Source organism: Solea senegalensis, linkage group LG9, assembly GCF_019176455.1.
Source record: "Solea senegalensis isolate Sse05_10M linkage group LG9, IFAPA_SoseM_1, whole genome shotgun sequence".
Classification (NCBI taxonomy): Eukaryota; Metazoa; Chordata; class Actinopteri; order Pleuronectiformes; family Soleidae; genus Solea; species Solea senegalensis.
Window position 1 is genome coordinate 10,163,820 of NC_058029.1, and position 24,244 is coordinate 10,188,063.

Genomic DNA, 24,244 nt, shown 5'->3' on the forward strand with positions numbered 1-24,244 from the left:
GCATATCAAAGGCAAAAGGTGATTGCATTTTTCCTCATATGAATGAATGGAGAGCACAGTTAAAAGGCAATGGAGAGAGTCCAGCATTCTTAATCGCAAATATTTAATTTTCTTCAGTTCAGTCAGTTCAGAATGCCAAGTCAGCATTTCTAGCTATAGTATTCTCATGCTCTTCCGGAAATGGGAAGGTTAGAGTGTATTGATTTAGTTACATTGTAATTTATTTTTCTTTCTTATTTTGTGTTTTTAATAACTGTGAATATGTCTACCTTTAAAGCTCCAGTGAGTGATTTATGTCTTCAGCTATTGTTGCTACCAGCCCTAAACTGATGGTGCCCACCAGTTTTAGTTGGAAGTCAGAATTTCCGAGTCCCAAGTTGGAATTGTGAACTGGAACTCTCCCTCAGAACCGATTTCCAACTGGGAAAGTCACAAACCCTGATAGGATTCCAAGATGGCTGCCACTCAACAGTAAAAAATACTCTGCTACTTTTACTGCTAATTGTACTTTTGACTTATTTGTTTTCATATTAAGTCAATGTTTGTGAATGTTTGTGTCCATGCTCTTTTCCAAATTCTTCAGTGGGACGCAGTCAAATGTATATTGAATGCATCTCATGTTTTAGAGGACCAGGGATAATTACTTAACCTAAAGTTTACTGGTGTCTCACCTTACTAGCAAAGCTGTTACGCTTGCGCCTTCCCAACATCAGTCGTGAAAAGTAAAAGTAGACTTAATAAGCATGGTGTGAACTCATTTGACAATTAGTTTTTGTAGTTGTAGTTGTAGTGATATACAGGGTTACCAACATACAACTTTCAAAATAAAGTGTTAACAGAGTATACAGTACAACCAAACAAAAGGAAATAAATTGAATGATTGTATTCATAGGAGTACAGCATGTTACCAGTGTGTTTTATACTGGAATTTAGTCACTTTTCTGATTTTTACTTTAATCAGATTAGAAAAAAAAATCAAGTTTTTCTGCAGTGATAGAACTAAACATCTACAATTTGAGCTGCTACAAAGACACATTGCTCCATATATATGACAATGACCGATGGATTCGAGTTTAGGACAACTGACTATAAACAAAGATTAATATCAATATTTAAACAGGCTTCCATGTCATATAACACACTGACTCCAAACAATACAATTATATTTTACTGCAACAAAATCTTTATTTTTTCAGTCACATCCAAAAGACCCCAGCTTTATCTTGGCATAATTCTAACAAACATGCAGTGCAATAACAAACAGTAGATAAAATCTTAATATTTCACCAAGTGTCTTTCCCAAGTACAACCAGTCTTTCCAAAAATTTACAACCAAAAGTTCTCAGTCAACTACAAACATGTTTGATGAAGATGTAGTAATGAAATTTGTTGACTACTACATAAATACATCTGCATTAAAAATGAAAGCAAGACAAGTTGGGCATCATCACCAAAATATAAGGCCAAGTATTTTGTTTTTTATTTGATTTGGATTTAATTACAGTAATATTATTGTCATTATAATTTCTGTAATGTAACAATTGCAGAGAAAAATGGCTTTGTTTGTGGATTCATGTCAAGTAAAATATGGTAAATAACCTAGTCCTACACATAAATATTGCAATTAAAGCTGAGTCATGTCTTATGTCCATGGCAAGAAGTTACAGTGCAGTGCCAGCCCAAGCACCCAGTAAGAGAGGAAGTATCCCAGGATGCTTTGTGTGGTAGATGAGCAAATTTTAAAATGCAGCAGCAGTGCAATTATGGGGTTTTGAGGTGTGTGTTTGCATCCATTTCTGGAATTTGTCTGTAGCTGTATGCTGGGGTTGGATGTTTTCCTACGATGAAGAAGTGGCTCATTGAGGAGGAGTAGATGAGCACTTATCCAAAATGGCACAGGAGATGAGGAGGCCATGAATCTGGTTAGAACCTGTAAAAATAATTAACACATGTTAATCACATCTAGAGAGTTTAAATGTTCCACTAAAGTGTGATTACATGTTTTACCTACCTGCACATGCATGCACAAAGTTCCAAAAATCAGAAGTACTGTAGAGTGCACAATATACACAAACACCCTGGGGTTGAAGAATCCCGGTGTGGGTTTTTCGAGCCCTTTGTTTGCACCTGTCTCCCAGAGCCCAAGTCTCAGACAGAGTTCTGGATTAGCTATAAAATATGCATAAGCTGCCATTATGCCGAGGGAAGCCATAGGTAGAGCTAGAATAAAGTTTGGTGTCTGCTTCAGCTCAAAGTAACGAAGGAAGCCCACATCCCAATACACGTCCTGGATATGAGAATAAAGAAGGGGAAGGGGTCTCATGCACCAGAGGGGTGGTGGACCATTTTCATCTGGTACTCGGTAACCTTTCCGTTCAGCCAGTGAGATAAGAGCTGGGGGGATCTGCTCCAGGGAGACAGATGGTGTGCAAAACGTCCTATACCCATAGTATTGGAAAGCAAAAAAGGGAAGAGCAATAAAGGCAGTTCCCAAGAGGGAAGTGAGCAGGAGACGGATGATAACCCAAATGTAATGGAAGACTTTGAAGTGGCTTTTTGTTGCTGTGCGATACACACGAATCTGAGAAATGGCATGCAGTGATGGTAGATACAGCAGGAATCCAATGTTGACAAGTCCGTTGGATCGAGCTGCGGTGCCTATACTGAGCGCCAAGCAGGCCCGGAAGGTAAATCCTTTCTCCAGGAGGAACAGACCACCAAACGTGAGGGCAGCAAACAGGCTCTCTGAGTATCCAGCAGTCATGAAAACATTGGCAGGTGTGATGCAGTAAAGAAGGCTGGAGAGCAGAGCAAGACGTCGGTCCTGCAGAACTGTTCTGCTAAGAGCGTACAGGGCGACCACACTCAGCAGGAAGAGGGCACTATTACCTACAGCAACAGCCACCAGCAGACGGCCCCGCACACTCAGCCAGCCGCTCAGTGGCCACAGCAGTGTCTCTGCCAGGCCACGGAGCACAACGGGGAAGAGGGGGAAAAACGCAAAGTTGTGCTCATAGAGATATCCTCTCTCTGCAATGAAAAGGAAGTGCTCTGCATCCCAGTGAGAGAGGCCACCCAGTAACCACTCCACTGCAGAATCCAGGTACAGAGGCTCTTCTGTCCGCGGGGGCATGAACGCATCAGCTTCATGGTCTGGGATGACAGCGTTCAACACAGCCTGAGGAGAAACATTAGTGTTAAAATAAGCTTTTGATGCAAAAAAAATGTATGGGATTGGACTAGTCACTTTGACTGTGAGATATTTATTACATGCTTTTATTTGCTATGATACAAAAACAAATAATTGTTTTACTTTTCATTCGGTTTTCATGAAAAATTATAATTGTTATTATATGACATGAAAAATAAAACCTAATAAAAATATAGACGCCCATATGTATAGACATTTAAAATCCATTCAAAATGGCAAGTTTAGGTTGTCTGTCTTAAATGACATTGACCAGTGCCTGTGTTCTTGAAAGTGTTCACAACTCCTGCACTTCAACTACTTTAAAACCAGTTTTATTTTTAATTTCTTGTCTGTAATCTGTATCTGTTTTTGAATTTGTGCTACTGACGTCTTGGCCAGGTCACCCTTGTAAATGAGATCTCAATGGGTCTTTTAACCAGTTAATAAAGGTTAAATAAAATTGAAAAAAAACAGTATGGACATTTGAATTGGTCAGCACTTTCAATCTTTCAAAAATAAAGTCTTATTTTATATTTAAACTAGTAGATGCTGGGTTTTCTTTTACACCATTCATTTGCATTTATAAATTTGAAACATGGTTATATTAGAAAACAGACAAACATTTACTGACTGATTAGAAATGGAAGCTTGAATATAATTGTTCAACATTATTCTTGCCCATTTTATTATTCTTTCATCATTCCTTCCAACTTCTTTCACAAACAAAAGGAGTTATATTTTTCTTGTATTCATTTAGAACTGTATTTTTCTGTGACGTTAAAAATAATGTTTCATATTTCTTTCTGTTATTGAATGCTCTTGTCTTTTACTCGTCTTGTCCCCTCAAAATAAAAACTAGCTTACATTTCCTGTAAATTAATTACAATTCCACATAACATTTCAAAGCGATATTCTACATCATACCAGGCCTAGACGAAACCATTACAGGAAATGAAGGGCTAGAGGCTATGAAGTGGGTAAACTGCAGTAATTAGCAGAATGTCACGCATGCAACATGCTAACTCACGTTGTCCTAGACGTACCTGCAACAGGAGCGAGAGGCTCCTGGTGAATGTGGCAAACTGCAGCACTGCTCTGACATCCATGGTCACTAATGTGACGGACAAAGACTGAAAAGGCCGGTTATGACAGGCCCGAGCATTGTTGCTGCTACGAGGTAGTCACAGCTCGATTCATCATGATCTTCCGTTAACATAGCTAACAGAGAGCAGCCACCGGGTAAAATGAGACTCTGTCAAAGCCTTTGTTTCGTTTGACTATTTCAGGTGCGGGTAATTATTTTCTCCAATGACCGCTCATGTTAGCAGTAAAACAGCGTTTGTTTACTAAAAGCACAGGTTCGGTCTTTGTCCCCACATACTTTCATTCTATGCTCCCTCCGGTATCACTTCCGGTGCAACAGGGAGATACATTTCAAAATAAAATCTAGTGGGCGCAGACGAGGAAGCACACATAATTGCGTAAATCATGAAGTATACTCTGACAACATTTTATGAAATAAATAAATGATAAATGTTCTTTAATTCCCGTGAGTGACTCATCTTTTTTATTCATATTTGTACATCGACGACGAACGACAGTACAGTAGTTTTTCCCCTCCCTCTCCAGCAGGTGGCGTTTAAGACTGTCGAGCGGGCTGGATTTCCAAATGGTGCAAGCATATATCCTACATAAAAAGTATTTATTTTAATATAAAAAATATTGCAATTCGTGCTCCTTTAAGAACCTTGAAGCTGAGCTAACCCTAAACAAGTGATAACTATCATTAATAATGTATTACAAAAAATGTACAGTACATCAACAAACTACCTTTCATATAGTCTTGGTCAAATATAAAGAAAAAGGCCACACCCAAAACTTTGGTTTGTCCCCTGTTCTGTGCCTACTGCCTAACATTTGATGGTGGGTACTGACATTCAGTGGTTCTCCCTGTCACCTACTAATGGTTGGCAACTTGCATGTGAACTGGTTTCTAAGTGGTTGTAATCATCATTACTGAAACAAGAAAACTGTTACACAAAGTTCCCAATTTTGTTCTAGGCCAGGGACCCCACAAAATTTAAAATAATTCCACTGCATGCATTTAATTTGGAACAATTTCACAATTCTTTGATTATAAAGTAATCTAGTCACTATTTTGGATTACAAAATGAAAGAAAAACTTGCAGTCCGCACTGTGAAGCCTTTTGTAAAAAAGTAAAAATACAGGCCTATAAAGAGCATATATAATGATTTTAATGTATGATTATGGAATATTTTCAGACCCCTGGTAATGTGCTTCAGACACTATCAAAGAGACCCAGTTAGTTTCCTGAACACTTAAGTGTAGACACTTCTCAAGAGTATGTAGAGTTGTTTGTTCAAAAGAGGTTATGATTCTGGAACAAAACCATCAAACAGCTTACGAAGATTTAATGTACATTTATTCTTACCACGTGGAACATATAGTATAAAGATTTCATACTGAATAAATGATATTCATTGAGCCAAAAAAGGGAAAGGGAGGAATTTACATGTTGTCTTAGCTACATAGTCTGAAATACAAATATGCAGAATCCATGTTCAGAGAAAAGTTGTCAATGTGTACTTCATCTAGTTTATTTTTGTTGTACCAGGAGATAACAGGTCTGAGCCGTGTCTGCCGTACTGTGGAGCTGTGGAGAGACCAGAGGAGTGGGTCTAATCAGCAGGGAGTGGAGGTAACGGACCAAACTCACAAGTCAGCCTCCATTCCTCACCAATAAGAAGAGTGAGAATAGTGACACAGACAGAGACAGACACAGAGAAAGGAAGTGTAATGTACAACATTATATATACACCACAGCAAAGCTGTATTTGAAGTTGAAAACCAGTCCTAAGAGGTGATTTCTTTTCATAAGGGTATTCATACAATCAAGGGATAAGAGGAGGTAAGGGTGTTGTAGGTTCTTGATACTTTGGGGAAGAAAGCCATTTTCTGTTTAACACCAAACTAAAATGACCTCAAACTCTAGAAGAGCTGCATCATCAGCTTTCTGTGTGAAACGTGTTACAGAATGCTTACACTCAAGAGCAGTATGGTACAGAAAATGTCCTACAATCTACTGCACACTGCACAGGCCTCCCTGGTGAAGGTGTCTATTGACAGCACTTTGTCTGCTGCCAGGCTGACTGGTGAGAATCCAACTACAGCAACAATAACCAGTAGGCCACTTGTCAGTCTGCTTCACCTCTGAACATCAACCAGTTACAGACTCACTGTGCCCTTGAGGGAGAGCTAGGGCACACTGTGTCTCCCAAACTCACTGTAAACGAGACAGCAACTTTGGTTACAGTTTTTGTTTTTCAGCTATTTATTCATTTATTTATCTTTATTAAAAAGTACTTTTCCCCCAAGTGCAGAACAGTCTCCCAACCACGGTGCTCTGCTTTGTATCATCCAGTTGGCATTCATTTTGCAAGTAGTGTCACTTTGTGGGCATCTCTCTGGTTTGTAATCCACCACAGCTCTGTGATTATCCTCCTCGAGGAAGGACGGCCTGGGGAGGGCTCAGAGAATGGAATCTGAAGGATTTTCATAAATTAAAAAGACAGTCACTTGAACTTTCCTTGCCCTGTTACACACACAAGCCAGGTTACCAGGGAAGAGGGGATTGGGGATTAAACCCCCAGAAAGTGGAGCCACGGCTCCCTACAGCTGTCATGACTGGCCTATCAAAAAGAGTACATCACAGATAACATGAGAAACCAGCGAGTTCATTAGGGGAGACACCGAAAGGTCGAGGAGTCGGGACTCATGTAGTGTGAACTCTGAGTGGTTCTCCTCCACCTTGGCTAAGGCGTGCAGAGCCCGGGCAGCTCGCCGCATCATGTCCGGGCTTGTGGGTTCGAAGTGCATCCCCTGCAGGTGTAGTAGAGAGCTCTGGCTCTGCTGAAGCTGTGTGGCAGCCAGACTATCCTCCAGAAAGCCCAACAAGTTGCCCACACTGCCCTTCTGAACAGCGATGGCTCGGGCTGCCATAGTGTCACCCTGGGCCAGGTTTGCCAGTAGGACAACAGCCATCTCCCTGCAGACTGCAATTTTCCTGTCACCAATTAGCCGCACCAGGTTTCCATATAGCTTCTCTAGCCGACTGAATGGTGGAGTGGCCAAGATGAGGTCCACGTTGTTGTCTTGAATGCTTAATTTACTTAACGTCTCCAGGACCAGTCTCTGAGGTGACAAAGCACTATGGGGGCCCAGGGTGGGAAAGGGATCCTGGGCCTCTGCGGAGGGGCAGACAGCCCAGTGGAGAAGACCATCCAACAAGGGCAGGCAGATGCTCTCTGGGTAGATGGAGAGGTCAAGTTGGCCTGATATGTTCGCCAATGTGACCAGCGTGTTCTCCCTCAGGAGCTCCAAGCAGTCCCACCACCATTCATCCCTTTGGCCCATTCCTTCTTCTGTATCCTCATCTTTCTCATAGGTGAGCGGGGCCTGTTTGCGTTCAGGGTGCCTGTGGTGGAGCAGGATCAGACGGCCCAGTAGCAGCAACAGCCCAGGATGTTTGGACATCTCGTGGTCATTGCCTGGTACAAAGGACAGACTGCGGACAATATTGGAGACACAAATGCAACGACGGGCCAAGGCATCCTGCCAGTTAGCCAGAGTAACGAGCGGCCCCTCGTCTTTACTGTGAGGCTCATCCTCCAGGATGGTGCCAGTCTGCCGTGCCCGCTGGAATAAAACGCTGCCGGTGGAAAGAATTTGTCTATTATTCTCCTGGAGAGCACCATTCTCAACTGTTTTAATTTCAGAAGGTGTTTTCTTCTCCTCCTCATTGCTTGGTGAAGGAGTGGCCTTCTCAGAGACAGCTACTTTCTCAGAGGAAGAAGACTCTTGTGGCATTTCTTCATCATCTTGCTTCATTTTCTCCTCCTCCATTGGCAAGCAAATTTCCTGTATCTCTTCTTCAGGGACTCGTCTCTTTAGCAAAATTGAGGGCACAGGGAATCGCTCTCGATGTCCCAAGAAGTCTTTGCGGGGTTCAAAGTGGGTCTGGATGTGTTCTGTTGAGTCTCCCCCTCCAGCACTCCAGTGAATTAACCCACTGTCAAACTCCTGCAGTTTGCCATGATTATTAGACTGGCCAGCTACAAATGGATCTTTCTTTCGTACCACCTTCAGGGGAAACTTGTCAAATTTGCTGGCTTGTTTAGGTCTCTCATGCGCAGGTAAGGATTGCAATGAGCCTGCCTGTTCAGATGAAGAGCCTTTGCTTTTCCTCTCCTCATCTTCTGTCACCTCATCTCGGCCGCGAGATTTGCTGCACTGCTCTTGCTCTTTCTCCTCTTTCACATGAGCTGGCCCATCTGTTTCTTGTTCCTCCTCCTCTTCATCATCATCATCACCTTCCTCTTGATCCATGTCCTCAGCCTGTGGGTCCTCTTCTTCAGGGCAGTCCCAGTCTTGTTTCAAGGCATTAGGATCAAGTAGCGTCCTCTGGCCAGGGTCTCCAACCTCATACTCTCGGAGAATGCCAAAGATCTCAATGAGGCAACGTCTGAAATACTCAACCACCAACTCAAGGAAACCAGGCAACTGAAGAAAGAGCAGAAATGTAGAACAGTTTAGACATGATCACCATGCACACAATAGTGTCATTAAGGGTTAGAGCTTAAGTCTCACCGTGTTGAGATCAAAGGTTGAAATACTGCTGTCATCGTACAGGAGAATGTTGATAGTATCTAAGGCCCATGTACTCTCAGCCAGTAAACCAGACTTTAATGACATCATGACTCTCCAGGCCTCTGGTGTCCCTATAGTCAAGGAAAAAAGATAATAAAATCAATTGGCTTTTCCCACTGAATACCTACATCAACAAAAAATTGACAGCGACAGATATTATTTATACTTATGTGTAGTCTTACCAATATCTTTCATAGTGAGTCTCCGACGTGGTTTCAGAACAGGATGGCTAGCTTCTATAGAGCCTGGGGGAAAAGGCATGTCTCGCCTTATTAGAGGAGACTGTACTGGAGGGGGCACTATGTGAGATGCAGGCACTGGAGGTCCAGCCTTCTGCATCTTCATTACTCCGTGAATGTACGGAGATTTACTGGGTGATGTCCTGCTCTCCATAGGGCGGGGCATGGAGGCCGGACTGGACACCTGTGGAATGTGGTTCTGCACACCCTGAGGGGGCTGATAGTTGGACTGTACTGAACGAGGCATAGGTTGGCCAGGCCCTGCAGGACCATAAGGGGGCTGCCGTGGACCCATTTGACCACCCCACTGACCATCATGATTCATACGCTGTTCTGATGACATCATCTCCTCTGAACGGTTCATACCAGGGTAACCAGGTCCCGGGGGCGGGCCCCCAGGGCCACCTTGACGGCTGGGGTAGTTTTGATAGTTCATGTCTCGTGGTCCTTGCCACATGCCTCCCTGAGGACCCTCGGGGCCTGACTGCATCATCTGAGGGGGCATGTTAGGTTGAGCGTTGGGCCCAGTCGCTCCCTGCATCCGTTCACGACCAAAGGGGTAGGGGAATTGATTGCCTGGGCCAGGTGGGCGGCGATCAGGGCCAGTGTAGGGCCCACTACCACTGTATTGATTGTATGACTCCTGCTGTCCTGAAGAGGGTGCAGTGGTGCCTCCTTGCTGTTGCTGCGGCTGTGGTGGTGGTTGTTGTTGTCCACCGGGGAAAGGCCCACTGTACTCAGCCTCATGACGTTTAGATGGAGGGTAAACACCTTCTCCATGACGCTTGTAACTCTGCACATTAAAAAATGTACACAGAATAACAATTATTTAAGTAAAAAAAAATGTGAAATGGGTCCAAACCATTTCCTTCTCAAAACACAAAATATATCATGACAGTAATTAAATCAAAAAGCAAAATGTGTATTGTGTGTTAATGTAATTCAAATGGATCTTTACCTGTTGTTGTGGATACATTCCAGGCTGCTGATTTGGGTAGGAGCCAGTAGGGGGCGTTCCCTGTCCAGGATACTGATTACCATAGGAATCATGCCTGCAAACAAGCCCAGTTTCTGTATGAACATTATGCATCACGAAAGACAAAACCCACTGTCGCATATGTGCAGTCAGACACATTCTTCATGGTATTCAGTAATAAATGAATGACTATGAAACAAAAAAATCCAGTTTCAATTGTAGCTTTTAGTTTACAGCTTCACACATTCATTAAAACAATCTGCATCTTATTTTCATCAATTGACAAATAAAGATGCTGAATGTCAACCGCTAATCCCATTTTATTATCTTATGTTATTTGATTATATCATGGGATTTGTAAGAAGGAAATTTAAATTCACGCAACCTTGACTGTGCTTACATCATCACATCCACATAAATGAACTCAAAGAGACCCGGGGACATATTTTGTTACAGGATGTCAAAAATTCTGTTTAGGATGTGATCTTATATTGATACACATCCATAAAGATAATGCATATGAAAGTAAAACTGCCAGCACTGCTGAAATATTCAAAGATTAAATAACTACACAAGCACAATATTCTATACATGAAGATTAATCAGTTTCAATCAATGATGGCTTTTAACCTAAGACGTATGGCAAATGTAGTGATATGTGAACTGACCGTGGTTGCTGTGGAGGGAAGCGATTTGGTGAATACATCCCTGCTTCGGCATTGGCAGGCATCATAGGGTTTGGCTGAGGAGCACCGGTTCCCATGTTGCCTTCTGGACCCATTCCTGGTTCTGATCTGTGAAAGAATATACATTTTCCATCATTTAAAAAGTCACTGCCAGAAATCAGACAGGTCCAACACATCTGCTTCTATGATGTTTGTTAATACAGTGGATAAAACGTCTTAACTCACCAAATGCAATATTCAATGCATAAACATAGTCCCACCGTTTTATGTGGATATAATTGAGCCGTACAAATTTGCAGGGAGGAAATATTCAAACTGAATCATAAATTCAGTGTGCCTGCTTCTTGGTGCACCTCAATACATTGTTCAGCCTTGATGTGGTGTTTTCCTTTGATCTTTGTGTATCTTGTGTTTTGATTTTGCCTTGCACAGATCAAAGGCAGCAGTGTGAATACTCTGCATTCACACAGCATTGTATGGAGGAAAGTACAACTTAAACAAACCTTGTTCGCACAAATTTTAATCATAATACAAATGATAAAGGGGGGTAAAGAATAAAAAGATTTTGCAACAGGCACTAATAATGAAATGTAAGTGCAAATGTGTTTGTATGATTCATAAGCAGAGAAAAATAAAATACAAGAAAGACAGTAAAATAATGTACCACAGTTCAACCACATCAGCCCTCTCAAAAATTGCACCATTTCTCAAAAAGTCACTGAATGTGAAGACTTTTTGTTTGTATTTATTTGCACAGAACACTGTGGCATGACATCATGAACCCAAAGCAAGGATAAATGAAAAAAGCATCAGTGTTACTTCAAAGTCACTTACATTTGAGATCAAAAACATCTACTCCCAAAGGTAAATGCTTGGGTGCATCTCTGACATATACAAAACTTTGCATTGAAAAAATATCTCCTCCATCAGTAGTATTAAACAATATTTACCTCCTGTCATAGCCTGGTCCATAGGAATACTGCTGTCTGGGCCCCATTGGCATCGTGCCCATTGCCCCATGTGGTCCTCTGTTGAATGTAGGCTGCTGCTGTTGCGGCGGTGGCTGCTGTGGCTGGTCACCCACCCCACTGTTAGGGCCTTGATTAGCAGGTAAAAACTGCTCCCCAACTGCAAATGTATTCAAAATTGAAGCCCATTAGAGGTGAATTAACGTAATGGGTCAATAAGAAAGCAGTTAAGACAACTTGATCTATTTAGCTTTGGTCTATTCCATTTGCCCACCTTTCCGCATGTTACTAAATGGGTCCTTGTTAGGTTCATAGGAACCCATGCGCCCCTGCATGTCTGGTGTGTTCATGCCAGATTGATAGGCAGAGTTGGGTGTCATGTTCTTCCTTGGGAAAGCAGGGTCATTTCCTTCAGAGAAGGGGTCCTGCAGGTTAACACTACTCCTAAGGGGTAAGCAAAGATGAGTGGGAGGAGGGGTAATTGGGAGTAAGAGGGAGAGACAGAAGGAAATTAAGAAAGACATTAGTTTCACTAAGTACATTTGAAGAAAAATCTGTTAAAAAACCTTAAACAAAACTCACCTGGACACAGGCGGCATGGGGGGCATCTGGGAATGAGGAGTGGAGGCTGGGGTGGGAGGTTTTAAGTCTCCCCCCTCTGCCATTGAGCTGCTGGTGGACTGGGGTGTCTGAGGACCCTGCAGAGAACCTGACCCAGCTGTGGAGCAGAGGGACGCTTCAGTTTGAAATAAAGAAGGAGCAGAAAGACATGGTACATGACTTTAATGACACTCAAATATGATAGGTTATGCATTGATTTTTGGAAGGCTGGATTTGTTTCACTCAGACTGCACTAAATGGCATGTTGATCTGCCAAACTGTTACGATGCACAGATCTTACCTGGAGATGGTGGCTGGACCTTAGCAGCTTGGTTCTTTTTGTTGTCCGTAAAAATCTCAGGAGGAGGGTCCTCTCCACGTTCAATTTTGCACTCGAATGCATACAAACACTGAATGTACTGTTTCTTCAAAGAACTGGCAGCACTGCTGGATGTACCCACATTCAGGGAAGTAGCTAGGTCACGCCACTTCTTACTTTTATTCACCTGAGGTATAGACAGTGGGACATAATTAGAAAAGAAACAAAGAAAATGACAAGTTTATTGGAAGTTACTGCAGTTTGATAACACTGTATTAACCTGTGTCATTCCTCCGATGTCTTTAACTGACACGTAGAGTCGGAAAAGGTCAAGGGGTTTGCGTCCTACAGCAGGCAAGTTGGTCATGCTCATGGCTTTCTCTTCAATGAAAGCCAGGTAACGGTCGACCCACATCTTCCTGTCTGGCTCAGGTCCTAACTCGTAGAGTCGTGTTATCGATTCATTGGTTGTGGTGGAAGAATTGGACTTCTGTTTTGTGCAAAACAAAAAAAACAACAATTAAAGACATTTCTAACAGCAGAGCTACAAAAAAAATAAAATCAACATGCACCTACATATGACATATGAAGTGTTCAAGTTTTCAAAACTACTGTACAGTACAATATAGTAGAGAGGTTACCTTGGATTTAGTTTCTGGTTTGGGTGTAACACTCCCATCTACTTTATTATTCATCTTGTTGTTCATCTCAGGACTGGGGGCCATACCTAGGCATAATCACAGATATTGGAAATTGCAACGCAAAAGAAGAGAATAACACTTCATGTGGCCATTGCTATACAACTTACCACTTGAGTTATTGGCCATGTTTGGCCCCATAGGATAAGGTGATCCACCTTGAGTGTTCATCATTCCAGGCATGTTGTTCATGGGAGGACCATAAGGTGGTCCAGATCCCATCATGCCAGGAGACATGTTGGGGTAACCAGGCATCCTGGGTGAAGTACAAAACATATGAATGTCTAGTATACGCAACAGTGACAAAGTATGGCACTTCTCAGATTTGCCAACCTTGGAAAATGTCTGAGTAGCACACCATTAGTGTCAGGTCATGTAAATGTGCGAGAAAAAAGCAAAATGAGAGTGTTCACACACACACTGCATGCCTGAGAGGCATTTGAGACACATCTATTTTTGAGCTAAGGCATGTCACCAGTATTTCACGCGTGGCGCACGCAGTTCCCAGCAAACATAAACAGAACGAAAGTCTGTTGATGTTGACGTTGTACTGACAATGACAACACTGACACCTATCAAAGTCGTTTTAGTGTCTAAGCTGAATCTGAAAACATGAAAAACATATTTTAAATATTTTAATGTTTCTTAAGCAGTTGTCTGTGGAGTGAGTGGATGCTAAGACTACAATAAACCTTGTGTAGGTTAAACTTATAGCAGGAGAAAACCAGATTCTCTCTCTTTCTGTCTCCAAAGCAAAAAGGAGGTGGGTGAGGCTGAGGTTTGAGAAGGAACATGACCAAGGACCATACTTGTTTAACAAGGGGGAACTTGATTATGTTTATACCAGTCATCACAACACAAGCTACTTGTGTTTGTGTTGCAGGTACGCTCTCTCTCAGACTGTCTACTTCACTGAGGTTTTCCTTCTGTCTGCATTACTCAGTACAACCTTCATTCTGTTTACAAAGAACCATTAAAAACAACAAAAGTAGGAGAATTTAAGAAAACAGACTGCTGAATTTTAACAAGTTGTTTTTATCAGTCCATCGTGGATTTAGTATGTATGTGTTTAGTACGCATGTGTGCGAACATATAGTCATAAGAACATATAGTCATAAATATATTGGTATTGTAAGGAGACAGGCGAGCCAAACATAGCAGAAACACAGCTTAAACCAGGCCTAAATATGCGTACTTTTACGGCATCAAATTGATCCAGTCTACTTTGATGTCAAAATGCGTCTTATTTAAACATGAGTGAGAAGTCACTTTTAAGTTAAGTGTGAAGTAATTGTTGGCATAGCATCAACCAACCTATTGTGCATGGAGTTGGTGGCAGGGTGCTGCATGGCTGCAGGGTCCTGGGGCTTTCTGTTCATGCCTGGAGGTGGACACATTCCTGAGCCTACCTGGGGTGGCATGTTCCCCATGTTTGGAGGCATGTTTGGACCCATGTTGGGCCCCATATTTGGACCCATATTGGGGCCATAGGGACGTGCCCCCATTTGATTCGGAGGCATCCTCCCTGGAGGTATGCCAGCATATGGTGGCCCTCCACCTTGTCCTGCCATAGGGTTCATTGGGCCCATGCCAGGCCCAGGGTAATTAGCATTGGGCATGTTGCTATAGCCAGGTTGGCGAGGATAACCTAAAGATGACAAAAAAGAAAAAAAACAGTTAGGGCAACTACTTGGCTCAAGTTTGACACAAATCTGGAAAAAATATTACTGCAACAAACTGAAGTTTTTTTTCTGTGTACAAAAATATTAATAGTGAACTGTTATAGCAATGACTGTATTTTCCTTTAGTGTATTAGCACAGAGAGCTATGTACCCTGAGCAACAAGCCTTCGTCACAGTCTCTGCTCTACTGACAGAAGCCTCTGCTAGTCAGCTGACTCTCTGCTTCATAGCTATTAATAGCCACAACAGAGTCAAGAGGGAGGGACCAATATAGCATGGTATTCCTACTAGACAGGGACATATAGCATGTTCCATAGGTTTGTGTACTAGGAAATGTGAATGAGAAAAAACGGGTAGTACTTTCAACTGAAAACTTTTAGGATTACAAATGTAAGCCTATAAAAATACTTCCCTAAGAAACATTCAAATTCATTCAAACATCAATATGAAAAGTCAACACATGACAGAGATGATTCCAAATTACACACCTTGGGGGCCATATTGTCCCGCATGCTGCCCAAAGCCACCCATAGAGTTGTTCTGCTGATAAGGAGCCATCGCAGGATGCATCTGTCCCCCTGAAGACTGGCGTGGTGAGAGTGCAGAGGCTGACTGAGGAGAGCCGTATGGGGGCATCTGTGGGTTTCTCTGCATAAAACCTGAAAGAGGAAAAGAAAGGAAGAGAGTGATGCTGCAGCCCCACTCTTGTCATGGTTATCCCTGTGGACACTATGTTTGACTGCAGCATACCTCTGTCCTGGGTCATAGGAGACTGGTTCATTGTTGGGTGTAGGCTCCCATCTGACTGTACACTTGATGGCCTGGGAGGCATCTGGGTCCCTGAACAACAATATTTAACTGAAGTTAATGTGAGCTCAAAAAACGTATGGAGTATTAAACCACTGCAGTTTTAAAGTTAAGTGTTTGAGGAGTCGGCGCACCTGGCATGTTGGCGGGTGACAGCGGTCCTGTGCGGGGTGTGCTGGCACTGGCGGGGGAACCAGCTGGGGAAGGTGAAGGCCCTCGGATGCCTGACAGGTGGGGGGACGTGTGAGGAGAGAAGGGCGACTGTGCCGGGTTACTTTGCTCGCCCTGACTGCTCGACACTCCCGACGTGCTCACGCCGGGACTAAGGGCGCCCTCTGTTCCAGTGGGCAGGTCGTCAATGGAGCCTGACAGGTCCTACAAAAGCAAAGAGAGAGGAGCAAAGATAATTTAAAATAGGTTCAGTTAACTCAGCTTTTATACATTTTAACAGGTTGTGTTAAATCACTTAGATCCACATACCTACTATTAGTAAGGTAAGGTTTATTTCATGTATTGGCTGTAGTAAGTAGTAAGTAGTAAGTGCACATAAAATTAATACACACAGACCCAGAGGCCTTTGTCCTAATTTATCTCTCAAAAAGTGTACATTAGTGCAGATGGTTGTCATGGTTACCAAGGTTTTAAGACACAAGCTGAGTCAGCTTGTAGGAGCAGCCTTGCCATGTGATTTAACACAAACAAACTCTCTTGTATTTATCTCCGTACTCTTTACACAGCACCTTCTTTCTTCAAGTATCACAACACAGCTACCATTCAACAACCACAAACATGCAACAGCACACAAAATCTACTCGACAAGCATCAAGGGAAGGTCAGAACAGCAGCTGCATTATGAGCATGCAGTTAAAAAAACATTCAAAACATCCAACGGGTGACTTTCAGAGTTACACAAAGGAAGTTTTTAAAGGGGATTAGGCTAAATGCTGTCATGTTTTGGATAGTAGTAAAATGAATGGCCTGTGTTGTAAAAACTAGAGGGGCATGAATATAATGTCGCCGTCTAACTTTAGAGGTGAGAAGAGTAAGTACAGTGTGAAAACGATATTTTATGTTCCAGCAGTGATATAACAAGCGTAACTGACCGGGAGGCTAGATGGGCGGCCTTGGCCATCCTCTGGGCCAGATTTAGGCTGAGTGGATGGAGGGGCGTTGGACTGAAACGAGTCCTGGGATACCTCCTATAAGACAACAGAACATGTGCTTCAGTGTGTGCTGTCTAATATACAGAGGTGCATGCATATGAACACACACTGTGAATGATAATTAAAGATGATGAACATGATCCAAAACCGAGTTTAGTACCTGCTGTTGTGGAGGAGGAAATCGCTGATAAGGGGACTGTTGTGCTTGCTGCTGCGGGTTCGGTGGGTACGCTGCAGGTGGGCCCTGTGGGTGTTGGCTGTGTCCCGGTGGCTGCTGAGGAGGCTGAGACTGTGCCTGCTGCTGCTGAGAGGGAGGCTGCTGAGGCCCCTGTGTGGATCCTGGGTAGTTGGCCTGGCCCTGTGATCCAGGAGGTGGCTGAGAACTTGGCTGCTGCGAGGCCTGACTAGGAGGGCCTGACTGCTGGGCATAGGGAGATTGGCCTGACTGTGGGACTGAGGCTTGAGAATAAGGTGGCTGAGATTGTGGAGGCCCTTGGGATGGGCCTGGCAGTGGCCCCTGCGCCTGTGGGGGCATGTGAGGCTGCTGATACGGTGGTCCTCCCTGGGTATGAGCAGCTGAAGTTGGTGCAGGGTGGGGTTGCCCTGGGTACGGTGTTTGGCCACCTGGTTGTCCTGGAGGAGGCTGCGAGTAGGGGGTTTGCTGCTGGCTAGGATGAGGACCCTGGCCTGGCTGACCATAATACGGTGCCTGGCCTTGAGAGCCATAGCTTCCTGGTCCCTGTTGTCCATAAGATCCCATCTACACAGAGAATACAAATGCTTAAGATGTAAAACACTGATACAGATGAAACAGATGAAATTAAGAAACTGAGATTTAACTTCAGTAAGAAAAATCATATTTAATACCTGTGGACCATATGGCATGCCACCCATGCCTCCGGGTGTACGTCCTTGCATTCCTACTGGGTATCGCTGGGGACCTGGAGGGCCATAGCCCTGTCCAGGGTAACCGGGGCCCTGTTGAGGACCTGTGGGAGGCCCCTGTTGCGACTGCTGACCATATGGACTGCCTGCTCCGTATAGCTGGCCTCTCATTTTGCCCATCGGGTCCATGGGACCAGGTGGCTGCAAGTAGTATGAAAATGAGGAAATACATTAATAAATCCAACAACCAAACAACACAAGCATGCCTCCCTCCTCATTCTTGTACAAATGAATTATGCCATTTCTTCAAAGTCCATAAAAACCTTGGCAGCAGAGCACAACTTTCGAAGAATTAAGTGTGTAAAAACAAACCTAAGTGAATGCGGAAACTGTGCCTTTTTCCACCTTATTTCCCACGGTCATTACTCTGAGTTTTTTTTCACCTCACTTTGCCATAGTTGCGGAAGTCAACAGAGCTATATATATCTCCTTTCGAATGGAGGGCAGTCTGCCCAATCTTAAACATATCCCAGCTGTGCTCCTGTTTTGAGCCTGGTCCAAGTAGCTTTTTCCCCCCAGAGAAGGCAGTCTGGCTCTGGATGAATGACATCGGAAAGTGAAGGAAGTACTTTCACAACAGATGGAGAGAGTGAAAAACGTACACAAATATTTCTGTCTCTAACCTTGCTGCTAAAATGGGTGCCATTTAGTGGTAACCCCCAAATCAGTGTTGTCTTCTCCTAAGCTTCACTTACATGTAAGGAGTTTTATGATCATTTAAGCAAAGACATAAAATCTAATAATAAACCTAAAGAATAGCCATTTAGTGAATTCCCACATGCACATTTAAGTGATATGAGCCTCCCCATAATAACATTGGTCCTTGACAAATAGTATGCAAAATGCTAAAGAAGACATTCTGTAGATCCAACATAATGAAGTGAAATAAATAGGAGCAGCACATGGCTAATCTGCATAAGACACAGAGGAAACTCCCTTGGTGAGTGAGAGATGGTGGACTGCCTTCTGATTGGCTTGGGGGGGGGGGATTGGGGGGAATTCTTTGCAGCCACACAGTCAAACTTGTGTGGCATGCCTCAGCACTCCACATGTGCATACGACATATACACAGAATTCAAATGTGCATTCTTATACCATGTAGCAAATTACAATACATGAAAAACAAAGGCACCTCAGTCAAAGATGTGTTTGTCCAGGGCTTACCAAGATAACAATTCAGGTGGTATGGAAATCAATAAATATGGAAACCAATAAAGCAGCAAATGTCATAAGTTGTTATGATGTAAACATTTTGAGACTATAGTAATGCTACTTCATCGGTTTATATGCATTATGCTCACAAACAACACACTTCCTGTCACATACAATGATCAGGCCACAGCTGTTATAATATACACATTTCAACTATCAACTATGAGGACAGATATGTTGTATCTGATGGGAATATCAGACACCATGCTGCATATCTGTTATAGATGATGATTAGTGTTAGCATTAATATTCATCATTTTACAAGACAACTGCCCAAAATATCAAATCTTTAAAAAAAAAAGTATCTACACTCCAGCTGCAACACTACATGTTTTTGAATAGTGGGCTGTGAAGAGGAGTGAAGCAGCAGTACCTCTGCTGACCCTGCCACCACAGTTAATGCTGCTTGCTCTTATCAGCAACTGTTGCCTTGCATCACATGTAATTATAAATGGCCATGAGCAGCAGATGAGGAGCCAATCAGATTTCAGCTAGCATGTCAACCCAAGACCAACTATCTCCTGGCTTTGACAGTAGGATTTTACCTCCACAATTCAAATCCCAGTGCAAACTGCAATCTGCAGGCTGCTGACACTCACTCATATGCTGAGCTAGCTGCATCCAGGCATGTGAAGCCCGGAGGCTTTTCAGCATAGAGAACCGCAATTAATCAAAATATAATAATACTCTTATTTCATTAGTTTCCTAACACACCACGGGGCATTTAAATTCCTTTAAAACTGAACGTTCAGGTGGTATTTAACAAATAGCTAGAGGAAGATCAGGCATGATAACACACCTCTCTCCGCCATGACCACAAAATTACAGTTTATCGGACAAGAAAACAAAAGAAATGTGACATTGTAAGCAACTATAATCGTAAAATGTGTGAGGAAAAAGCTGCATTTTCTATAACCGACTGGTTTGTGTACAGTAAATTTAATTAACGTTCACTTCCAACGTATGCTGCGCGTGGAAAAGCTATCGAGAGAAGAAAAAAAGAGCCATTGCTCATCGGCGAGTATTTTCAGTCCTTCTCAAAGTCGGGCCTTCTCGGCTCCCTGGACGTCCTTACATCGATTCAACTACTCATATATTGTTCACGCGTCGCCATTGTGTGACTGTGTACGTTTAAAAATATAAAAACACAACTAATTAACGGCCTGGTGTTGAGGAAAAAAACACACAGCAGAGGCAGCCATTTTAGAGTCTTTGAGAACTGGTATCAGACAATGGCTGGCCTGCTACGTTGTGAACTAGCTAGGAGGGGGAAGCAGACGTGCTAAAGCTCACATCATGTTCCTGTAATAATATGAATTTACCTGGTTTCTAACTAGCGGCTGCCCGGCACTTCCCGGGCTCATGGGCGACGGGTGATGACTCCTTTGTTGCCAGCCCGGATTGCTCCCTCCATACTGGCCGCTACTGCCCATGTCTGCTGGTCCCTTACTAGCTCCTTCTTGGCTACTGTAGTCGCTAGACGGGTAGTTGGGATATCCCCGCGTTGAGCTGGGGGACGTTAGGAGCTTGTTCAGTGTCGGTGTAGATGTGGGCTGAGGGTTCCCAATGTTATATCTCTGGTTACTGTATGATCCAGCCATCGCCGTGGGTCCTCCCGCTGCTGGCTGCTGCTTAGCTGGCTGCCCCCCAGCTGTCGGCGCCTGAGTATTGCGCGGCGAGTTCATGGCGTATGCTTGGCCCGGGTAGGGAGTCCTGTTCGGGAATGGGTTGTAATTGTTAAACTGGTGGTTGGAAAAGCCATGCTCGTGCGAATTGGGTTGATACGGGTCCATCATGTTGTTCGACTGCACGACCGGACCCGCAGCAGCTGCCATGCCAGGGCTTTGTTGTCCGCCATGTTGATGAAAAGGGGCCCGACCGTAGTGCTGACTGTATCCGTACGAAGGTGGTGGAAAAGCGGTGCCGTGGTGATGCACGAGACCGGGATGGTTATTTCCCTCCGGTCCAACAGAGTCATTCTGGTTATTATTGTTAGCCCTGGGCGGGTTCCCATTCCCGTTCTTCATCTCAGGTTCCCCTCCTCCCCCTGCATTTCCAGCCTCGGCCCCGTCCTGCAGATCTCCCCGGCCCGGCGATCCGCTGTCCAAGCCCGACTGCTTTTTATCCGACTGCTTCTCCCCCGGTACCGACTCCTCCTTGGGTTCTCGATCCGGTTTTTTGAGTTCGGAAGGCGGGCTGGTGTTAAGAGTGGCGGCGCTAGCGACCTGAGCGGCCATGATATACCCCCCCACCTCTCTCTCCCTCTCTCGGCGAGTCAGTTACAATCGCAAGCTAGCATTGAATATAAATAATTGTTTATAACCATTTATCCTTGAGCCGATTCATTCCCACCCCTTATTCCGGACCGAATCCGGCTTCCATCCCCTTAGTTCCGGTTCCGAAAATTGGTTAGAGAGACGATGGAGACCCCATACAATGCGTAAAACAGCGACAGAAATTGTTGTGGGAGTTGTGTTACTGAGCCCGGGTAGAGGCAGGGAGCGTACCCAACCAACACGAGGCTCCGCTACATACAGCCATTTTACTGAGCCACGCAGATATCTGCAAATCACGGACTGGATCCCAGCTCACCAGAGCGGAGTGAACTCTTTTCTTTTTTCTTTTTTTTTGTTTTACAACCTTACATTGTCTCCCCCTCTCCACCCCCATTAAGATGGAATATTTTTCTCCTCGTGAAGATAGTCTAATATTCACACAACTCAACCATGTTCTGTTCCCAACACATAAAAAAGAAAGAAAATACTTTAAAATCAAACGACAAGGAGTGTTACCACAAAAACTTGCATGTGTAAGATGTATTTTAATGAGTGCAGTGGGATCTGATTAATTTATGAAATATATTATTTTTTCAAATATGTGTGCGTGTGTGTGCTACAGCTGCACCACTCACTGAAAGGTGGAAATGAAACTGAGAATGGTGGCATCACTGCAATGAAATGGAGGGAAAATAAAGAGCAACAACTAAGCCTTATATGTCAATTTAAAAATCCACAAAACACTAAACCTATATGTATAATCGTGTTTTACTTATTTCCCACCACTTATTCTGGGAAGTATTTGGGCAAGCAAAGGCAACAAACACAGGTTTTTCCAGAGCAGGAGGAGGAAGCCTTGCAGCAAACGAGACTACCAATGCACATTCTCTCTTATTCCCTCCCCTGCCTGCTGCTCTGCTCTACTCGGCTCTACCACCCCCTCTCCTCCTCCTCTCCTCTCTCTGTCTGTCTCTCACTCCAAGCAGAAACACTCTTCTGCTGAGTGTGGGGGGATGGGCGCGCAGGCTCCAGCTCCCTCTCTCTCACCCTGCTAACATTGAACCACGCCGTGCAGAGAGAGAGAGAGAGAGAGCGAGAGAGAGAAAAGCAGACCTTATCTACCAGACAGAGGATGCATGAACAGTTTCAAAGTCTCCCAACAATTAGAAAAATGGGACATTACCCCCCCACCACCACCCTCACCCCTATTCTCAGTCAAATGAAGCAGACATTTTTGGCATCCACATAACGCATAGGGTGTGTGCACAGCATTGAAGCAGGGGCGGGATGGTAATGAGAAGTGTGTGTGTGTGTGTGTCTTTCATATGTTGTGGGGACATGATAAACCGAACTTCATTAGGTTCCTTCAGGATCAAGACTTGGTTTTAGGGTTAAAGTAATTTTGCCTCCAAATGTCCTCACAACTCCAGAAAACAATTGTGTGCATGTGTGTGTGTGTGTGTGCGCGCGCGCCCCCTCTTTTTGTTGCCTTTCTTGCATAAACACTGACTTGTTCAGGACCAGTAGTCCTTGTGGGGACCAAAGTCTGGTTCTAATGAGACATAACCTACATTTTTTGAGGCTCTGGTTAAAACTAGGATTAATGAATAGATGTGGATTGTGATTGGGTTAACTAGTTATAGTTAAGATTAAGGATGTGGCTTTGGTGAGGTCGATTAAATGAATGGAAGTCAATGCAGAGTCCTAACTAGTAGCTTTGTGTGTGTGTGTGTGCGCGCGTGTTTTAATGAAATGCATAGACATGGTGAGGTTTATGAGGCGTTTAATAGTTAAATTTGGCATTGAATAAGAATTCAGGTTTGTAAATGTAAGTAGGACGAGAAAGCATTTCAGTTTCTTTCCTCTCTCACGACACACACACACACACACAAAGAGCGAGAGAGTGAGAGAGTTCTGCTCTCTCACACAAACACGCACACACACACACATCTATCTCTCGGGGGCTGGGGGGGCAGGAAGTAGCAGAGAGAAGGCATACTTGATCACATGTACAAACATCGGAACACAATTTAACATTCTGCCTGACACACCCCCTAATGCACGAAGAGCCCAGCTTTGCTGTGTCCGTGTATAATTTCCCATCCACATCAAACCACACAGGCTTAGTAATGTGATTTCCCACATCAGCGCGAGCTCGCAGAGTAGATCACGCTTTATTTTTGTCTGACTACACGGAAGTGCACGCACGCACACATACACACACACGAGGGGCCTGGTTTGAAGACTTGGTGTGTGACTGTATGTAAAGACTTTCAATGTGAAGTGAATTAATAATACGTGGCTGTTTGGTTGTGAAGATGGGTCAAACGGTGAATAATGATCAGCAGTAATTAGAAGCATGTATTCAGAGTCAAACATTTTAGTTTTAGCAGCTTTAAGAGAAAAAGCAGAGGCTCTTCCATCCTAGAGAACAGACACAGGGCCAGTTGTGCAGAAACACAGATTTAATGTGGCTTCCTCTCCCCGCCTGACTTAATTTTTCTGCTCTGGCTTTTTAGAAAAGCTGGACCAGACTTTTACGGATCTGGGAGAAGGATTTGCGAGCACATGCGCCACCTGCTGGGCTGAAGACAGACCAACTTTACAAGAACTCGCTCTTGGCCAAAGTCATTCAACTTCTGATGTGTTAGGTGATGTTTTTGTTTATGACTCACTTCACTGTGGTCACAAATAATCAGTGGATATTATACACCTGTTATTGCTCAGTAGATGATTGAAAAATCATACTGGTATG

At 43.7% G+C, this 24,244-nt stretch overlaps 2 protein-coding genes across 7 annotated transcripts; both read right to left on the minus strand.

Moving 5' to 3' along the window:
- Positions 1-1,160: 1,160 nt before the first annotated feature.
- Positions 1,161-4,598, minus strand: pigv (phosphatidylinositol glycan anchor biosynthesis, class V). The gene is made up of 3 exons (XM_044033383.1): positions 4,234-4,598; positions 2,012-3,178; positions 1,161-1,930 (listed from the first exon to the last, which is right to left on the minus strand). Exons 1-3 carry the CDS (start codon positions 4,294-4,296, stop codon positions 1,643-1,645), a joined length of 1,518 nt encoding a protein of 505 aa, XP_043889318.1. The 5' UTR covers positions 4,297-4,598; the 3' UTR covers positions 1,161-1,642.
- A 1,019-nt stretch (positions 4,599-5,617) lies between these two features.
- On the minus strand, positions 5,618-21,726 carry arid1aa (AT rich interactive domain 1Aa (SWI-like)). 6 transcript variants are annotated; one of them, XM_044033381.1, is made up of 20 exons: positions 20,536-21,726; positions 17,924-18,142; positions 17,217-17,816; positions 16,997-17,092; positions 16,028-16,268; positions 15,837-15,926; positions 15,575-15,745; positions 14,719-15,052; positions 13,515-13,660; positions 13,348-13,433; positions 12,987-13,196; positions 12,689-12,893; positions 12,370-12,505; positions 12,062-12,228; positions 11,770-11,947; positions 10,802-10,927; positions 10,116-10,209; positions 9,101-9,950; positions 8,859-8,989; positions 5,618-8,771 (listed from the first exon to the last, which is right to left on the minus strand). In XM_044033381.1, the coding sequence occupies exons 1-20, from the start codon at positions 21,448-21,450 to the stop codon at positions 6,891-6,893; spliced, it is 6,876 nt and encodes a 2,291-aa protein (XP_043889316.1). In that variant the 5' UTR covers positions 21,451-21,726; the 3' UTR covers positions 5,618-6,890. The 6 variants fall into 6 exon arrangements, with proteins under 6 accessions (XP_043889316.1, XP_043889315.1, XP_043889314.1 ...); XM_044033380.1 differs by having other exon boundaries at positions 12,062-12,231; XM_044033379.1 differs by having other exon boundaries at positions 12,062-12,225; positions 12,370-12,523.
- Positions 21,727-24,244: the final 2,518 nt, after the last annotated feature.

What these genes read in the sequence shown, in the direction of transcription:
- pigv (XM_044033383.1), bottom strand. Translation starts at nt 4,296, where the DNA reads ATGGATGTCAGAGCAGTGCTGCAGTTTGCCACATTCACCAGGAGCCTC. An exon ending in GCCTCTCGCTCCTGTTGCAG is followed by an intron (nt 3,179 to 4,233) that starts GTACGTCTAGGA and finishes GTTTCTCCTCAG; the next exon opens with GCTGTGTTGAACGCTGTCAT. An exon ending in CTTTGTGCATGCATGTGCAG is followed by an intron (nt 1,931 to 2,011) that starts GTAGGTAAAACA and finishes TTATTTTTACAG; the next exon opens with GTTCTAACCAGATTCATGGC.
- arid1aa (XM_044033377.1), bottom strand. Translation starts at nt 21,450, where the DNA reads ATGGCCGCTCAGGTCGCTAGCGCCGCCACTCTTAACACCAGCCCGCCT. An exon ending in GGGACAATATGGCCCCCAAG is followed by an intron (nt 15,053 to 15,574) that starts GTGTGTAATTTG and finishes TGTCATCTTTAG; the next exon opens with GTTATCCTCGCCAACCTGGC. An exon ending in GAATGTATCCACAACAACAG is followed by an intron (nt 9,951 to 10,115) that starts GTAAAGATCCAT and finishes TTTAATGTGCAG; the next exon opens with AGTTACAAGCGTCATGGAGA.